Source organism: Sipha flava, unplaced genomic scaffold (genome assembly GCF_003268045.1).
Source record: "Sipha flava isolate LNK unplaced genomic scaffold, YSA_version1 39_pilon_pilon, whole genome shotgun sequence".
NCBI lineage: Eukaryota > Metazoa > Arthropoda > Insecta > Hemiptera > Aphididae > Sipha > Sipha flava.
The window spans coordinates 357,541-377,450 of record NW_020273107.1 but is presented as its reverse complement, the minus strand read 5'-3'; the positions used below and the strand labels follow the sequence as shown (position 1 = coordinate 377,450).

The following is a 19,910-nucleotide window of genomic DNA, read 5'->3' as shown; positions in this document are numbered from 1 at the left end:
TTTGTCGACGGTCAGTTCCGAAGGGAGGGGATTTTTTTTTTTTGTTTCTGACCCCTCGACGAGCGCTTTTCGTTTGGATTTTGTTTGGAAATCGTTTCACTAGTTCGGTCTCCAATCGTTTTGGGAACCGCACTTATTGGGCTTCAAAGGACACACTTGCACTGGTTGTCTACGGTTCAATCTTAACCACGTGTATGGTTGAAAATTTTGTTGTGCTGGGACAATTGGTAAAAAATTATTGAAATTTTATATGTTTACAATATGTTGACAATACGATGTTCGGTGTTAAAAACTGACCGAAGACTGTCCTAAGTCTGTTAAAACGATTAGGTAAATATTGTGCTTAAACTGTCCTAGTTATACTCGTGGACACCGTGATCTCGTTCGTTATATCCGCTATTATTTCCCTATTGCGACGTCTCCTGCAACACTGCAGTTGAAGACGGAGTAGGTACACGTAGCGCTTTTCAAGTAGTATACGTGACCCGTCCTGTGCGCAGTTCGGTGATGTTGTCGACTTCGCGTTATTGGGTTCGTTTATATAATATATAGGATTTGACGACATCCATAAGTTTTACGGTTTTTATTTCAGTTTTTATTTTTTGCATCGTCCATAAATTGTCGGCGTGTGTACATTTGATAAGAAGTGTTCGTTCAGTCATTTGTGTGCATCTCGTCTTGTGTCGGACGTGTTCACCACGCAAAAATCGTTAACTGTTAAAACAAAAACGATTTATGAGTTGTTTTTGATAGCAAAATTTAAAAATAAATAGTTTTTAAAGTTGAACATTATATACGAAGAGGTAAAATATGTAGTGAAAATCTCGTGAGAATTGGTGTATTTCACTGTCAATAACGGTAAACACGCAGTTGATTATTTTTACAATCCCAAACATTGAACGAATCGTGCATTTTTTATGGTTGAAATGGCATAATCAAGTTTTCATTCAGTTTTCAGGTATGAATAAATACGAGTGTTTATTCAAATAAATATGGTCAATTTTTTTGAAAACAATCGGTTTTATGGAAATTGAAACTCGATATACTTTACAATTACAAGTTTTGTTTGAATCTTCCGGGATTTTGATATCAAATACAAAAATCTTTGAATACGATTATAAATATAAATATGAATATTTTTCTGAAGTAGATTAACATTATTTTAAGTTTTGTTTTGTAATTTCTTCTTTCAAACAACTAAAAAATAAAAAAAAAATAATCTTTAGACGTAAATTCAGAGTTCAATATTTAAAAAAAAACATTGAAATAAAATAGATTTCTTTGGAAAAAAGAATTAATTTATTGCTTTTTAAAGAATCTAATATTTTATCTTATGTGTTATTTGGAAATGTTATCATATCTTATTATTTTTTTTTTTTTTTTAATGAATTCATGCATATATGGTTATTTGATTAATAAATTTCAATCGAACATGGTATTTAACTGTTTAAAATAAATATTCGCTGATCATAATACTGTATGTAAGACTATTTGATTAAAATAAATAAATTATTTTTCCAGTGAAGGATTTAATTTTAGCATAAAGTAAACGGTAAACAAACACAAAGAGGGCTGTACCTTATATAAGATTGATCACATAAACACATATTATTAAACATCTTTATCGGGCATCCTCTTACCATGTATTACATTGGTTACCAAGTCTATAATTTCGATACCACTTCAAATTTTCTAAACGGAACAGAGAAAAAAATCTCAACATCGAGATTTAGAACAATTATCAAGTAGCATTCGGTTCTACAGAATAACTTTAACTTAACAGGTAACTTTCAAAAAAATCAAGATCTTAGAATCATTACTCTAATTATGTATTGAGATTTCAATACTTAGCGATTTATAGTTATACGATATAATGCACAGTTTCCGTTTAAGTTTTAGCAATATTGATTGCGAATTTCATTTTCAGTAAATTATGTCGAATTTTCCTTCTTTTAGGTAAATGGAATCTCTTAAAAGCGCATTATTATCACTACGTTTGAAACACCATTACGTGGATGTCAATCGTAAAGTCGATCGAGCACTTTTTTTTTCTTTTTATGTCTATTTAAATAAAAAATTGGTAAACGGTGTTAAAACAAAGTGTTAAACAATCGATATTTTATGATATTAAATAAAATATTGTATGTTTTATCACGCAAACTTTTATATAAAATATTGAACAAATCTCACAAGTGAAAATCTAAAACAAAATATTATATAAATTAATAGTTCATAGTTCAATTTTTTGCCGCAAGCTGTTTATCATTATATTTATACATTATTGTCCAATATGTCAATAATGAAATACATAAATTGGTATATACTCTAAATATTCGTATTGAAAACAAGTATGTAATCTTATTATAAATGTGTAAAATTCTTTTATTATTAAATTTTTTTTTCCGTATTTAGATGGTTTTCAATTCATCGATTTAAAAACAAAATTTACGTAGAATCAATTATTAATTTGCAACGGCTCGAAGTGTTAATTTTCGTAAAACTGAAACTGTCTTATTACGTCATATACGTAAAATTAGCATTTTAGCTAAATCGTATCGTATTTTTTGATTTATTTAATCATTTAATTTCAGAAAACTTACCATTTGTGTTAAATACATATATATAAAAAAAAACACAATCGTATTCCCAAAGTCGTAATACCAATAACAATAAAGATGTTGAAAATGTATAATATTCGTCTGTTACCACGTTTCGCGTTCTGCCGTATCGTTCGGGGGCTTGCACGCACGCGGGAATGTTACAATAATATGTTGTGTTCCGAGTTCGCTGTCAAAAAACGCGTTACTGAAAACTATAATTGATGATTAAAAAACGGTGAATAAAAAATACCGTAACAACAAACAGACGTTAATGCGACGGCGGTACTAAAATATACGTAGAAAGTTTTCGATTATATCGTCGAGCTTGTGCGCAACAAGCGTGATGTGCAATCAGATTAAAATATTGGTATTTTTTATTACGGTTTTTCGTGAGTTTTATACCAACAATGGTATATTGATATTAATGATGAGAATAATCGAATGATTAGTAATCGAAAAAAAATTAATCGAATGATTTATGATTTAACTGCTTTAACTGGCTGTATAAATAATCAAATGATTATATCTAAAAAGCGTGAAAGTTAAATGCATTTTCAATCCAAATATTTATAAGTAATAAACCGATTAGAGTGGCGATTACCGATACCGATAATTATACCAATGATTAAAATAAAATAAATAACAATACAATAGTGATGGACAGTCGACTTCTTAATTTAGTACCCAATGGGCAATGAGAAAAACACGTAATTTTTTTAAACAATCGAATCTTTCGATTATTCCATTCGATGATTCCCATCACTAATTGATATTATGTATACATATACGTGGGTGTTTTCGGCAGTGCGCTAAGGTGTGTATGATCGCTACGTCGCTGTTACGAACATTTTGCTCTGTTTGTTTTCGTATATTTTGATATTTTATAATATTGGTATTGAGCGATTTCGTCCGAAAATTTCTATTGTTATTTTTTGGTGATTTCGTCCGTCGACCGTTTTCTCTTTTGTTTGTTTTCGATATCGCTTTGATCACCGGAAATATTCGGCAATCTACATATATATTTACTTTTCATTTGTTCTTCTTTTTATACATTTAAAATATGTACGCATTTTTTTTTCCGTTTCGGTTTTTGTCCAGCATATTTATTTTTTATTGCTATATATATTCAATAGTTTTCTTCTCGTCCGCTGTTCTTTTCTTCTTATTTAGCAGATAATTGATTTCGGTGCATTATTTATTTCCAATGCACGTTCTCTGTTACAGTTTTTTTTGGGCGTTTTTCGATTACCATTGCTTCTTTCATTTAATTTTTTAATTTCTTTTTCGTTTAATATTTTGATATCAATATCCTCGTTTTTTACGTTTCGCGTATTCCATTTCTACTTATGATTTGTCTATTAGTTTTCATAGTCTACAGTTTTTTTTTCTGGTCTACTCGTACTCAAATTGTTCTTCCTGTTTGTTCAATATATGATATGTCACAGGTGAACACGGCACTTAATGTTTCACAGACTATATGTACTTTTGATATTCTTAAGTATAATATATGAGGTTTTGGGGTAATGTTTCAATTTTTGTGATTGTTGTATAAACTGTTTTATATCTTATCTTTTTGTATTAATAGGGTATTTGTGTATATACTCCTTAAATATAGTAATATGATAATAGCATCTATTATTCCCTTTTCTCATCATGTTCATTTTCATTAATAACACGCCCAGAATATAGGGTTTTGTGTTTAGTCCCTTTCCTTTAATAGCTTTGCTGATGTTTTCATGTTTTTGATGCGTATCCATTGTTTTTTTAGAGCTTGTTTGAAATATTACTTTTACCCCTCTTATATGCGCGATGCTCATCATCTGCTACACTTTGTCGTCATTGTCATCACTAGAGCGAAGCATTGTGATTCGCAATCAGCGTGTTGATATGTGTCAGTGTACGAGTGGTCTGAAAATCTCTACTCCGAAAGTCCCGTAGTTTTTTCATTCGTCATTTATTGCGCACTTATTAATATTAACGGTTGGTCTCTGAAGTCGGTCGCGTGTACGAGATCCGTAGTGCTTTGAGGTATTTAAATGGACGGCGCGTGATGATATTTTTAATTTTTGTCTACCGTTTCCGAACGGTCCACGTCATGAATCGTCAGAAAGCGGATGCAACGCGATATAAATTGATGTTGCTCGTTGTGCCGACGAGGACCGTTCGTAAATGGGACACGAATTGTAATTGCGATCGAAATGCTGTTTTGTATACATATATGGTCACGACCACGATAAACATCTATTCAACCGAACGACAACCGGGTCCTGGACAATACGAACGCCCGCCAAGTCCCGTGACCCCGATATCGCGTCGGAACGCCATTATCCAGACGTGCGTCTGCAGTCTCGTTCCGCGTGGGATAGTTTTTTTGGGCGCGCGAACGGAATACGTACACCGGTGGTACGCTGTACCGAGAGCGTTTCGCGAGTAAAAATATCTGATAAATCGTAAAAGTATTGAGTATTAAATACGTAGGGAACGCGCTAGGGAACCATGCGACACGAATGCACCTTGCGCAAGCAGTGGTGCAGAAAGGCTCACTAGCGCCTCTGGCAAACTCAGAAAAAAGAGCTTTTTAACCAATTAAAATTTGATGTTATGATTTTTTAAGTATACAATTTATATTTATAAGTTACTAGTTGAATTACCCGTCGTTTCCAGGTTTAAGTATATAAATGTATGTAACCTGCCAAGATTAAATGTTGTTAAATCTATTGAAATTTAAATTAATTAAGATTTTTGAAATAATACTTTATACATATTAATTTAGTTTTTAAGATAATGATTATTATCATAACCTATTCGATAAGTTATAGCTTACAACTACCTGAACCTCTCTACAGTTTGGTATTCTGTTGAATACATATAGCATCTCACTTCTCCGAATGTTTTACCTTTTGTCAATAAGTTCATGGTCTTTTTGACTTTTAACCGAAACACTCTTGCAATAATATCATGTCGATCATATGATCTTTGACCGGGAAGTAAGAGATCTTTTATCTCGTCCCAGCGAGGATTACATGTAAAAGTAATAAAAAGGTCAGCACGACCGTAATGTCTAACGTAGATCATTGCATCTTGTGTTCTTTCGTGCATGTACCTTGGCCCACCAGTAAAAGTTGACGGGAGTATAACCATTTGGCCTAACTGATTAGTTTCTATGTCTCGTCGTCCAATCGCATCTTTTAAATGAATATAACTATCTGCACGCAATTTGGCTTGGTTGTTTTTGATGTAATTTAGTCTTTCAGTTTCAATTTTAGCGTATTCATCTACCAAATATTGACTGAAAAGAGAACGATAATTAACTAAATAGTTGTCTTCCCCTTCTCTAACCATTATTCTATATGAGTAAAAACTTGATGCAGAAACAGTTTTTTTAAGCGGTAACTTGGTTTTTGGATCGCGTTGTGGTATATTGATTGCATACCCATCATCCCCCCAACAAAACATTAAAGGGTACTGCAGTGCGTCGTATGCTCGATGTATCTCACTGATACGGTGAAGTGAGTTACTTCGGTTTTCGAGGATGATGTCCCTTCGATCAAACTGCTGATCTACTACACTAAAGCAACTTCATTTGCCGTTGGTGCATTATACCTGCCTCTATGTTCTTCTGGTGGTTTTTTATCTGCATGTATTACAACTTTAAATGACTCTGAAGGAGGTATTTTATCGATGGTAAATTGAAATGATCAATTGTAAATTATGCGGTGGCATGCCTAGTAAATCCAATGAATTTAAAAACTCTGTTGGATAATTTACAATTTCAGTAGCATCGCAAACTGTATCTAGATTTGTATGACACCAAGTTTTCTGGTAACAAATTTTGTATCTTGAGATTCAATTCGTTGACCTCCACATTTTTTGCTACTAAAATTGCTCTTTCTATTATATTGCCCATCTCCAATATCTAAAAATTGTTTTGAGAATCTTTTGCACGCAGCTTTTTTTGATTGAATCGAAATCGAAGTATCGAAATCGTTCGCTATCTATCTTTATATATATTTCGACCATGAATTGTTGACGAAGCTTATGCATCGTAAAATAACTTAGTCCTGATCGCGTCTAATCATCAACCGATATACATAATAATTTTTTGAACTAACATTCTTATTTGTTTTGGCACCTGTTGCGGGATCTTTTTGTTTAATATTTATGCAATACCCGTCATTTACTACCAAAAATAAAATTAATAGTTTTTAAATAGTTTTTAATATTTTTTTAATAATTTTTTAATAGTTTTATTTAATATAATTCATTTTCAATAGCGCAGTTATCGACCTGGTCAAAAGATATTAAACCGATTTCAACCCTTTAAATTCAAAATTTCGAAAAATCCTTTCTTAGCGCACGTCTACATCATAATAGCTATCTGTATGCCAAATTTCATCCAGATCCGTCCAATGGTTTGAGCTGTACGTTGATAGCAGTCAATCAGCTTACTGTTTTATATATACAGAAGAAGATTATTATGGTATTAATTTTAATCTTTGAACGTTTGCTTTTCTCGCTTAATGATTTGATGACTTTATTCCTTCACATGCAATTTTTTATTTAAATGCCATTCAAGTACTATTTTAATAACTTCATCATTAAATTCTCACGTAGAGTGTACAAATGGACAGCATTTACGTATTTCAAAAAATGTAACAATTTCGATTCGATTGTAGGACAAACATACGACTTTTGTACAATTTTGCGTCATTGGTGTATTTGGCACAGTTCGCCATACAATCGCTACGCCACTGTGTGTAGGTTCGTCGTTAAATTAGCACGTCCGTGCGCATCACTACTGTGCACCTTATGTTGAGGACTCGTCTCCGATCTGTTCACTTCACCAAGATCAGCCACGTACGTATCATTACGAGTAGACCGACGTTGTTAAGAGGTGAACGGATTGGGAATGGTCGGTCACGTTTTTGCCGGAACTCTAGAAGTGAATACGAGTGTGGGGGGATTGATAAATGAAATAAAAACGTATGGAAAAAAAACATTTCTAACGCGTTGCCGCACTGCGGGCGTTGCGCTTAGAACGTAAAAAAAAAAAAGGTAAAATTGGAAATCCGAAAAGGACATTTTGAACTGGCATGTTTACGTTTGGTAAAATCTTTAAAGTCAATATGGCGTCACGATAGCCTATTCTAGCGTTTTAGAAACCTGACGGTCACAAAAAAAAAAAACTAAAAAAAAGTATTTCGTTTTAGACGTGCTCTTGGCCGTGGAATACAGCTTGTGACGAGACCTATTAAAATGTCCGTCTCAGATAGGTTTTTTTGATGTTATCCGGTGGCTGTCGTAGACGGGTGGTTTCGTTTTATAATATATTTCCCTCTTGGTGATGTTTTCCTGATTTTTTCCCGCGGATTAATCAAATACAGTTCCATTTCTTTTTCTACGGCGCGTTAAAACGCAAACATTTAAAAGACGAAAAAACGTCTTTCGTTTGTAAGAACGAAATACTCTTCGGACAACATATATTTATTACCTTTTCAAAGACAATTCGTTCGGTGAAAAAATCAAAATTCACAAAATCTGTCAAGCGGTCGAATAAAACGTTCAAATTTTAACGCGTAATCGAGATTTAATTGATAATTCTATAAAATTCGCCTCGCGTTTATCATACTCGTTAACTAAAACCGTCGTGCAACATTTTTTTTTTTTTTTTGTACTATTATCGTAAATAGTATACACTAAAGTCAACCGCTTAAGGCGTTTGGAGCCTGATTAGTTTTAACTGGCTGTACGAGCATTGGGTACAATAATATATCCAAAATATGGTTCGCGAAAGGTTTGTACGATTTGAACGAACGGGTGTGATGACAAGCGCACGGGAACTAACGAGTTACAAATGAGGTTTTTATTCGTAACGGATTGCGTACAAAAATGTGATCAGTGTAAATATATCGAAAATTGAATGGTTATATACCCGTGAGGAACCGGATTGTTTTATATACCTATACCATTAATTAAATATACGTTACTAAAGTTCATCCTTGGAGATTGCGCACGATATAATTGTCAGTAAAACATGTCGATTGGGGTAAAAATCGAATTAAGATTACGTAAAACAGATGAAATTATTTCTCATCAATTGTCAAGACTTTGTATTTAATAGCAGAACGTGTGCTGTGAGGTATTGCACAAGTTCCTCGTTGGTTGTCACCAAAAAAACATGTATGCTAACGTCGTCTCGTTTAACAGTTCTGATTTTTTGAGGTATAAATAAATATAATAACACGCGTATGTACGCAGATAAGCGGTTAAGTGTTATTCAATGTGTGATACGACGTATAAATGGTAAACTTAGTAATTATTATATTTTATTCTTTCGTATCATTTTCACTCATAAGTAAATATTTAAAAACACGTCATTTGATTACAAATTATTGTACGTTTAATGCTTTAAATATAATAATTCTATTTAGCAAAAAAAAAAAAAAAAACAAACGATCAGATTTTTGTTCTTAAATACGCTTAATAATTGGTATGTGATACACTTATTTATAATAATTAAGTACTTAATATATATAGTTGTTTTGTCAGAAATATATAAATATATAAATAAATATGTTTTGTAAAATACATATTGTTTATGTTTCGGCATTCTAACGTAAAAAAAAAAGAAAAAGACATGCTACGAAGCCAATTAAAAACTGAAATAACTCGAAAAAACTTTATTTTTCAAAAAACCAAAAACATATTTTTAATCTTCAGAAACATTTCGAGACTTGACGAACAAATTTGAAAAACTTTTTCAACAAATCAGTTTAGATTTAATTTTATTACACGTTAAATATACTCATATGTTCACGTGTTCATAATCTGTTGAGTTTGTTGCAGTTCGTCATGCCACCGAATAATGTATTTGATGTATTACAATATTTATAACCGCGAATAAGTTAATTACATGTATACAAGTTTAATGTATTTTTATACATAGATTGATCTACGATCGCTTCAAATAATATCGTTCGGTGTACAAAATGTACATGCATTACGTGATTATCTGACACACTTTGAAATAATTTCAAACCCACCTATATTATTATATTACTACACTATTATATATTTTATGTATTTCGAACTAAACAATTGTATTCACGTCCATTAAATATTGTGTACAATGCTTGACGTTGTAACATAAATTTTAATAAAATATTTCTCGATATTTCTGTTTATCCAAGTAGAAATATAATAAATAAAACATGTACCCGCACCGAGATATGAAATACTCATCAAATTACGTATCGGAACAGTTCGTCTTCAATGAATTCGTATGTGTTGTATAAAAGGAAAAACGAAATTCCTCCAACTGTATTTCGATATATTTATATTTCGTAGTGTATCAAAGTGTATATATCAAAGTGAAAATTGGCCAAATAATGTACAGCGGAAACCTTAGGTTAGCGTATGTATTTTTTTTTCTTTATCATATTGTATATTTAAATTTACTTTAATATAGTGTAATGACTACAATATTTCTTTCGACTATATAAATTAAAATAACATCGAAAAATATTAGGTACATAATAAATTACATTAAGATAATTATTAAAAAAAAAAAAAAAAATCAAACAATGTACAAACAAATATATAAAAGATAAATATTTAGTACATGTAGTGTAATGTTCAATATATGCAGATATAAATTAAATACATTTAAATAAAAGGAAACATTTCTTTACATTTATGCTTAATTTTATAGCTATCAATATAATATATACTTAAAATTTATTTTTACTGTATAAAATAATAGATATAAATATCAGCTTTTGATAAATTAAAAAAAAAATGCATTTCCTTTAGAACTTGGATTTCATTTCGTTTCGATTATTTAAGTAATTAAATATATTTTATATTTACAAATGTACTTATATACGTATTAGTATCCTATTACATAACGTAATATTGTTATACATAATATTTTTACTAATATTGTTACTTATTGAATATAAATGTTTTAATAACTATCTAACTTAGAATTATAGATAATGAAATAATTAAAATTAAAGATAAATTATTGACAATATATATTAAATAAAATCAAATACATGGCTGCGTTCATAAGAATATTAGACGGGAGTATAAAATATAATTTGAATTTGAGAAAACAGAGTAAAATGGTAAAGGGTTTCTAGTATTACGGCTATTTATTTTAAAATTAATTAAAGACAATAAATTTGTACAGTCAATAACGTCAGTTAATAAATCATGTAAACATTTTGATAGTGGGAGTAAACAAAGGTAATTTAATGAGGTAAGATCAAAGAAATTTAAAACGACATGCACATAAATCGTTAAACAATTATTTTGAACTGATTCTTGCATTTTATTTTGTTCAAGTGTTTGACTAGACCAAAAGGCGGTATTCTAGGTTAAAATGAGCTAATGAGAAATAAAGTAATTTTAGAGAAATAGAATCTGAAAAAGAGCCGTAAACACACTTCTGAAACCTAAATTTCACATAACTTTATTTTTTATCATTTTTGAGCGAAAATTAAATTTAGTGTCCAAAATTATTCCCATGTATTTAAAATCGGAGACGAGTTTTATTTTGAAGTCAGATATATATCGAAAATTAATTGGATTTTTTATTATATAGAAGTGAATAAACTTAAACTTACTCATATTTAAAAATAAATTGTTTTAATTACATCACATTACTAGATTATCGATATCAAATTGTAAATTAATTGCGTCTTATTTCGTTTTTATTATCATTATTAATTTAGCGTCATCAGCGAACAGATGAATTTCAGAGTTCATAATAGCATTAGGAAAGTCGTTTATAAATATATATTAAAAAGTAAAATGGACAGGTGATCTCCTCGGGAAACACCAGAAAGGACGTGGAACTGGACAGATTGGCAATTAAGATGTTTAACAATTTTACGATTAGCGAGAAATTATTGGAAGCAAAGAAGTAAAGAGTCAGAGAAACCGAAAAATTGTAATTTGTTCACCAGGATTAGGTGATTTACTCGGTCAAAAACCTTAGAATAATCAGTATAAACAATGTTTTTTTTTTGGGCATTTATTTCGAAGGACTGATTGATTGAATTTTTAGAAACCGACAGATTATTACACATCGATCGATTCGGAACATAGCCCTATTATTTACTTGTAAGAAAGGAGGAGCAAAGTTTTGATATTTCAATGAAATTAATTAAGAAAAAAAGCTTATGAATGATAGAAATCTTAGAAATAGGGTGATAGAAATTAAAGAAGAGTCTCCAAAAATGGGAGAAATAAATTATGTTTTCCAGACTGCAGGAAAGATATCTTCATTGAGAGTATTGTAAATATTAGTTATAATTGGCGTAAGGATAAATTTACAATTATATGAAAAAGAAACAGATATTTCATCAGGACTAGTGCTGGAATAGAGGTTTAAGGAGGATATCATATGTAAGACATGGAGTTTGGTTAGGATAAGGTAATTGAGATTTAATTTAAAATTTAAGCGTTCGTAATTGTTATTATTATGCTTAAGGACTTATAGCTCTATAAAATACACAAATATGCTTCTAAAATTAATAAAATATGCATTATAATATGCATTTATATGCATTAAAAAAGAAAAAAGGACAAAATAAAACGTGTCTATCGCAGGGGCGTATTTTAGGGAGAGGAGAGGTCGATCGCTCTCCCTGAATCCATATTTAATGAATCAATTATATGTAAAATACACATTTCAAATTTTTTTGATGTGGATCATTTTATAATAAAATCACATTATACGTAACTATGAATACTGAATTGGGATTTTTGTGGGTCCGTACTTAATGAAAAATCAAATAAAACACAAGTGTAACTTTCAAAATACAGACAGGTGTTAAAAAAAACTATACAAATGTCGATTCATAGGGGATCTGGCATTAGATTAAAAAAAAAAAAAAACTACAAATATTATGGATTCATCTGTTTAAATACTACCAAATATTATACTTGTACATTTTGACCCTAAATTAAAGAAAGAATTTAAGCCCCCCCCCCTACACACACACACACTAAATGTAAGTATAAATACGCTTCGGGTCCATCGGATATAAATGTATCTTTAAACTCCGAAACAAAACTTTGTAGTCGGCTACGAGTAGACTCCTACAACGTTTTATGTATGATTCGATGTTGTATAGTTGCGAAACGCAAAAACAACGGCGGATAATAATCGACTGAACTGAACAAAAACAAATAATTTATTATTCTATATCGAATATTATCTTTATGAACATCTGGTTGATATCCAGCGGGTTATACGGTCGGTACGAGTTTATAGTATTATTTATACTTAAACAAAAATTATAACGAGATATGAGAGGTAGTTTGCATGTAACATATTACTGGAAGTATTAAGTCCTCTTAGTATATTTTTTTTCTCGATCGGTTGAAATATGTATTTATGGTTTTTAATTTTAAATTTGAAAAATTTGTCAAAATATGCAAAATAAGCATAACAATTTTAAAATATTCACTCTCCTGCAAAATCTATCAAATATGCAAAAATATGCACATTAAAATTTTAGATTTGATATCATGGCACTAAGAAACAAATTTATTTTGCACTCTGCTATATTTAACAATAATTAAAAAAAAGTATGCAAATGCTATAAGTTCCTAAGCCTAGTTATTATTTATAGAATAATAATTATACTGTTGATTACGATACGCGTTAGAAAAGTATCTTATTATAATAGATTAAATTTGAACATATTTTAGTAAAATTTCTATACATTTACTTTATCGAAAGAGTATAAAAGACCGAACCGACGGTGCATGCAAAGGTTTGTTTTTCGATGTTTTGGAACGAAAATGATAATAACGGTTTCGTAAACCGAACAGAGTTACGCGCGAGCACTGGACCGAATACCGAAATCAAATACGAACGGGGGGTTACGTGATTTCAGTTGTTGGATACACGAATCGCTGTACTCCTGGATACTGTCGGGACCGGTGTGCGTGTCGATGTTGGCCAACCTGGTGTTCCTGATCAACATTGTCAGACTGCTGTTGGTCAAACTGCATGCCAGACAGATCACCATGGCCAGTCCGAAACACGTGGCGACCAGAGAACGGGCGCAGTCATTCAGCCTCCGAAGGTTTGTATAGCGCATGGACCGTCCCGACGGACCGGGCCGGGTTACCGGGTACCTGGTCAGCCGTGGTACTGGTGACCTCGTTGACGGTCACGCGTGTTACAAATACGTTGTTCTCTTGTCCGGCAGCTTCAAAAGGAACAACAGCAGCGTGGACAGCTACGACAAGGCGCCCGCGTCATCCAGCAGGACTGGCAAGGCGGTCCGGGCCACGCTCATCCTGATCCCTCTCCTCGGACTCCAGTACATCGTCACGCCCTTTCGACCGGAGCCCGGCACGCCGTGGGAGCCCGTTTACCAGGTCACTTCAGCGGTGGTCGCCTCATGCCAGGGCCTGTGCGTGGCGCTACTGTTTTGTTTCTGCAACGGAGAGGTATGCCCGCAACCGAACACGGTATTACGATAACGATTATAATAATAATAATTATTTTGGCGCACAGGTGCTGTCAGAGATTAAGAAACGGTGGAAACACTGCAAGATCAATAAGAACCGGTCGTGGAACCCGTGCTTGAAAGTCACGTCCGTTTCGCCGCAACACCACCCCAGGCTGCTGGTGACCGAAGATCAACAGACTCAGGTACGTTGCATCCTATCTCACCCCTCTAATCTCTAATAATTACTCTCGTTACGGTTTTCAGAGGACGGGAAGCATACAAGTGTTGCCGCGAAAGGATTCGGCCGAGTGCTTACAAAACGTTCAACTCTAGACGTGCAAATGCGCGTTTTCACACGGTTATTCTTTTTCTCTATTCCTATTTCGTTTTTTTTTCGTTTCCAATATTATTATTATTATTCTATACAACATAATGATACAAATATATATATATATATATTTATATATTTATTTTATCGCCTCGTTCCATCGCCGCCGTTCAGACAACGGCGTCCTTGACCTGCGACTGAGCCGGCTGCGTGGTGCCCGTCACGTTGGTGTGCGTGGTGCCCCTGCGCTTGATCCTCCGAATGTACTTGTGGAACGCCCCGTGCACGTCCACGTTGGCGAAACAGAACAGCACGGACACGCACAGACCCTGCGACAAACACCGAGACGCGAGTCACATTAGTTACGTATGACGTCGACCGAACGGTATCGCTGGAAATCATCGACTCACTTGGGTCGACACCAGTATCGCCGAGAGTATCTGATAGACCGCTTCCACGGTCGTCTTGTGCGTGGGCCGGTACGGGATGAGTATGTAGTGGATGCCGAATAAAGGGACCAGGATCAGCGCGGCCCTGACAGCTTTCCGGACGCCGATGGGCGCGGGGTTGGCCGAGTTCCGGTGCAGTTTGGTGAGCAGCACTCGCATGACGTTCATCAGGAATAACAGGCTGGTCAGTATGGACGCGAACACCGGCACCGCTAGCACCCACTGGCTGTGGCTCTCGTGCATCCAACACCTGCAAAACACGCCGTCGGTTTAATATATGAACAATCATTATTGCTATTTGTATATTTATATATTTGTATATTTTTTTTTTCCTCACATGTACTACCATTTCTTACTCACACACACCTCGCATATTGTACCAGAGAAGGTTTCCGATCCGTTCCGTTTATCGGGAATAAGTTTCCGCCCGAGAAATATTATCGATCGACATACATCGTCCCCGTGAGCACTGTGTTGCACCCGATCTGTGCATGATAATTCGTAATAGCCAACGTAATTCGCAAGCGTTTGGTTCCTCATTCTCTTCCCCCCCCCCAACAATAACGTACGTCCATAGGTCCGATGTCCCAGTATATCCCAATATGTCCCAATATATTGTGTAACGCAGGTTGTCCACGTTAAAAGTTTTGTTTACCGTTTTCGTAACGATGACGATAGAAATTTCGCCGCGGTTCAACGTGTTTTTGCAATCATCATTTGTCAGGGAACCCCCCGTGACGGCTTATTATACGAGATATTACGAAATACACCGTCTGAACCAGACATGTTAAGCGCAAGGTATCAAGTGGGCCAAATATATTGAACAGTTTACGCGGGAGGCATATAAATATTTAACGGAAAAATATTAATATATATATATATATATTATTATATACAAATTTATACTTATAAAATCCAGGGCCGTCCCGAAGAGGGATCTTGGGGAAGTATATCGCCCCCCCCCCAACAATAACACCAGTCGGAAGTTGGATTTGTTTCATTATAGCTTAGAAGGACCTAATTTTACTTACGGAAAATAAATATTACATACTCGTATTTCGTAATACAGTTTATACACGAATACAATTTATATAACTACTTATTATAAAATATAAAATATTATTATAAATATATAATTAAATTGTCAATATTAAGAACATGCGACACTGATACATATATACACGTTAAAAAGTAAAAATACAACTACATATAGTTAATTATACTACATACATTGAGTAAAAAAATTGTAGTCGGCTTTTTCATACTATTTACCCCATCCCCCTCCATTGATTTTCATCTTCTGGACGGCCCTGATAAAACCATTTTACAGATGGTTAAAACTTGTTCGTTTACAGTTCATCAGAAGATAAAACATGATATATATTGAAATTACCATTTTCTAAGAATCGAAGATTATCCGGATACGACATTAATATTTTATTATTTTTTTTTAACGTTCATTTTTTACTTCGTCGGTTAATATTGGAAGCAACGGGTCGCAAAAGACATGTCTGATTCAAGTAAACCCAAGTGTGTTGATTGATAAACAATATCGTTTGATTGTTTCCCCGAGAGTAAACGGTCAACGATTTTTCGTAAAAAAGAATCTTTCGTGTATTTATTTCGACACAGCTAACGTACCGCCAATCTGTTAATCTATAATCGCGTGTGCTTTACGACGTAATCTTATATCGGATCATTATGTAAAATTATGAAAAATTAGATACTTAAGACGCTAAACCCTTACAGACAGCGCGGTAGCGAAGTGAATAAAGAGAAATAACGTTTTGTCGAACCGTTTTAAAGCATAAAACCTCTTAGTTGGTACATATAAACATTTTATGACGTTTGTAACTATGAGGCAGTTGTACGATGAATTATTTTAATATATATCGTAACCGCACTTTTATTTCGGTTCATGTCAATACATTAATGTTCGATCGATTTTTAAACGTATTCGTGCCATCCAATGTCATAATAATCATATGCGAGTGCATCACAATGATGACTCATGCGAGTTCATGCACTTATATTGACATACAATTTGACGTTTTTTTACGTTATTCATATCGTTTTCGTATAAAGAATAGGAAAACGATTTATTCGAATGTTCTATACACGCTGGGGTGCAGTTCTTAAACGTAAACGAAAAATCCTATGACACATTTACATCAAATCGAATCGCAGCGAATCGATATGGTTTCGATTACGTAACAATACACATTAAATCTGTTAATAATACATTTGTCAAATGTTGCTACAAAGGTTGATCGAGTTCAATTCGAAATATCAACTCCGAGAACACGTATCTTGCTCGTTATTTTATTTGGTAATTGCATATTATTATTTTTTGCACGTCAAACGGCAACATTTTATTCGAAAAATAACGGTTCCGAGTAGAGGCACCCTATTGTTATTTCAATAAATCTACCGCGGATAGATCGCGCGAATGTTATTGTCGATGAGGTTCGATGGCGCAAAGCTCGTGTCGGTCGACGGACGGCAAGACTTATGTTTCTTCGATTCGAATATTCGTTTGAATTTCGATTGCGATTGACTGTTTGCGGATAAGTCGCCGGAGAACAGAACAAGAAGGATCTTCTAGGATTAGACATTTTTTGATTTTCCCAAAATACCAGTGACGACGCACATAATCGATGCGCTCCTGTCTTATTGTTCGCGTGAAATGGATTGCTCTCTCTTTTTCTGTCCACGTACCCTATTTTTCCCGAACTGACCGCGGAATCGAGTAACACGTACCGAAAGGACGTGCGCACAAACGCACGTACACACACCCACATAAGGATAGAATAATCATAGGAAGGATAAGCGTAAACGTAACGCGTTCAGTACGGAATAGTATACACACGGTTGAAAACGAAAAAAGTTCATACGCATTGTTCAATGAGTCTATAATTATCCTGCGTGAAAAATCATTGATCTTTTACCGTAAGTTATTTCTGATGCCGGCTTGTACGGTCAGCCCTACAATTTTGTTTACACGTACATTTAACTGTACAAGTGCTATAGTTGCTCACACACCACATTTACACACGTAGAGAAGCACACTTACACGCGCGCACGCCGAGACATACGTACTAGAGCTCTGCACGGTCCGGTCTTTTTCGGTCTTTGCGTATTGTAATTTTATGTGGTTCGGTCCGGTTCGGTCCCTTCCTCTAAAAAAAAAAAAAAAATGGTCCGGTTTGGTCCGTCTTCAATTCAAATTTGGTTTCGTTCGGTCCGGTCCTGTGATCTTTACTTTATATAATTTTATATATTTATAAGACGTAGTAAAATAAAAAGTAATTTCATAATATTGTATTATTTTAATTTAGATTATAACGTTTTGGGATACAAAAATAGCTCATCGCGTTTTTATAATAATTATTATAGTCTTGTTGTTGATATAATATTCGCCCATTATACAGATCTACAAATATAATGCTGGGACACGAGATAATGAATTTACCTGCATTGTGTTTTCAGTATTTTTTCCAAATGTATACAAATAAGAAAAAAAAAACTAAGCAATTATCACTATCGGTTAATAATCCATAGATATTTATATATACCTATTCTGTCGAAATGATAACGACGAATAATATGAGATAACTATGTTTAAATTTCTAGAAATTCGAATCGCACATCAGTAATAAAACCCCGGAATTTCAATTTTATTTTATCGATCCGGTCCGGTCCTGGTTTTTGTTAAAATGTATCAGTCCGGTTCGGTTTAAAAAAAAACGGACCGTGCAGAGCTCTAATACGTACACACAATAGTGCAAATCGTTGTAAATCATTCCGACCGAAAACGTACTGCTGACGGTAGACGACATGTTCCTTTAGCAAATATTTTTGTAGGCTCGAACTTGTTGACGATGACTATATGATAACAGAGCGCTGTTCGTATATCTGTACGGGACCATGGAGTTCAAACGTCCTCGGCGTTCTCGTCGAGCCAACAACTGTGCGGTTCGAAATCAAAAGCGAAATCGGAACCATAAGGCAAACACTACGTAAGCCGAATACGTATGTGATCGTACCCGCTAGCAAGTGTGTCAGGTCTTTTTTTTTTCTTACTCACGCGGACGTTCGACTGCAGTAAATAATTTATCCCGTTTGGATCGCGTCCGGAAATCCAGTCGGAAAGGTCGGTCGGTGTAAACTTGTTTCATTTCCGCAGCGTTGCAACGACGCGCGCTCGATTTTCCATATCGTTAATTATTTAGTTATGACACGCGTTTCGGCAGAGTAGCCAAGGAGGAACAGCCGTCGGTCGGAGTGCGTTTTTGTCATTATTAATATCATATTTAATTATTTGTGTGTGTATACATTACATTACATTGGGCGCAATGTTTTATCTCGATGCACGTTGTACGATTTTCATTTTATTCGTTCCGGTTGAGAACGAAACGTTTTATTTATACCGTCGACTGCCTGAAATTGGAACACGGTTCGACGAAAAAATAAAAATAAAATACAAATTACAACGCTACATTAATGATATTATACCAATCGTATTACATGATAAATTGTGTTTTTGTGCAACGATTTTATTTTTTATAAACTGATCTCAATCAAATGATACTATTAGTTCGGTCGGGAAAAACCAATCTGCATAATTCGTGGACAATCAAGTATTTAACGTTTGTTTGAAATATTGTACATCTCTTACAAATTATTTTTTCTGACTTGTATTTTTTTTTTCGCTGTTCAACCGTCAGCAGAGGAAGCTCTGCGTGAACTCTTACCTCGTACTAACGATGATTGAGATATGTAATTATAAAAGGCATACAAAAAAAAAATAAAAAATAAAAATAAATAATAATCATCACACTGTATATAATGACCCGACTACTTGTTTTCACCGAAATTAACTTGATGGTAATTCTCTACCCAAGCCACGGAATAGATATTTTTATGCGTCCGCGCATAATAGTGTTATAATACAGTGTATAAAAAAAAATTTTGTACGTTCAACGTTTTCGCGTTCAGGCTATGATTATTCTCCAAACAACATTTTTAACGTTTCTCATAAGAATAATATGCACTA

The 19,910-nt window shown here is 33.8% G+C and overlaps 2 protein-coding genes across 16 annotated transcripts in view; one reads left to right on the top strand and one right to left on the bottom strand.

The window, feature by feature from the left end:
• The window catches only part of LOC112688476 (calcitonin gene-related peptide type 1 receptor-like), a 106,888-nt gene extending 92,379 nt beyond the window's left edge, over nt 1-14,509 (top strand). The window contains exons 9-12 of one of the 4 annotated variants that reach the window (XM_025561666.1): nt 13,514-13,705; nt 13,832-14,075; nt 14,143-14,280; nt 14,342-14,509. In XM_025561666.1, the coding sequence (XP_025417451.1) occupies nt 13,514-13,705; nt 13,832-14,075; nt 14,143-14,280; nt 14,342-14,410 (643 nt within the window). In that variant the 3' untranslated portion in view covers nt 14,411-14,509. Of the gene's footprint in view, nt 1-13,513; nt 13,706-13,831; nt 14,318-14,341 lie in introns of those variants that run through there. The other 3 variants (XR_003149064.1, XM_025561668.1, XM_025561667.1) reach the window with 3 other exon arrangements.
• The window catches only part of LOC112688478 (calcitonin gene-related peptide type 1 receptor-like), a 174,526-nt gene continuing 169,099 nt past the window's right edge, over nt 14,484-19,910 (bottom strand). For all 12 annotated transcript variants that reach the window (XM_025561669.1, XM_025561680.1, XM_025561671.1 and 9 more), the window contains 2 exons: nt 14,816-15,104; nt 14,484-14,734 (listed from right to left, as the gene is read on the bottom strand). In XM_025561669.1, coding sequence (XP_025417454.1) covers nt 14,576-14,734; nt 14,816-15,104 — 448 coding nt within the window. In that variant the 3' untranslated portion in view covers nt 14,484-14,575. The remainder of the gene's footprint in view (nt 14,735-14,815; nt 15,105-19,910) is intronic.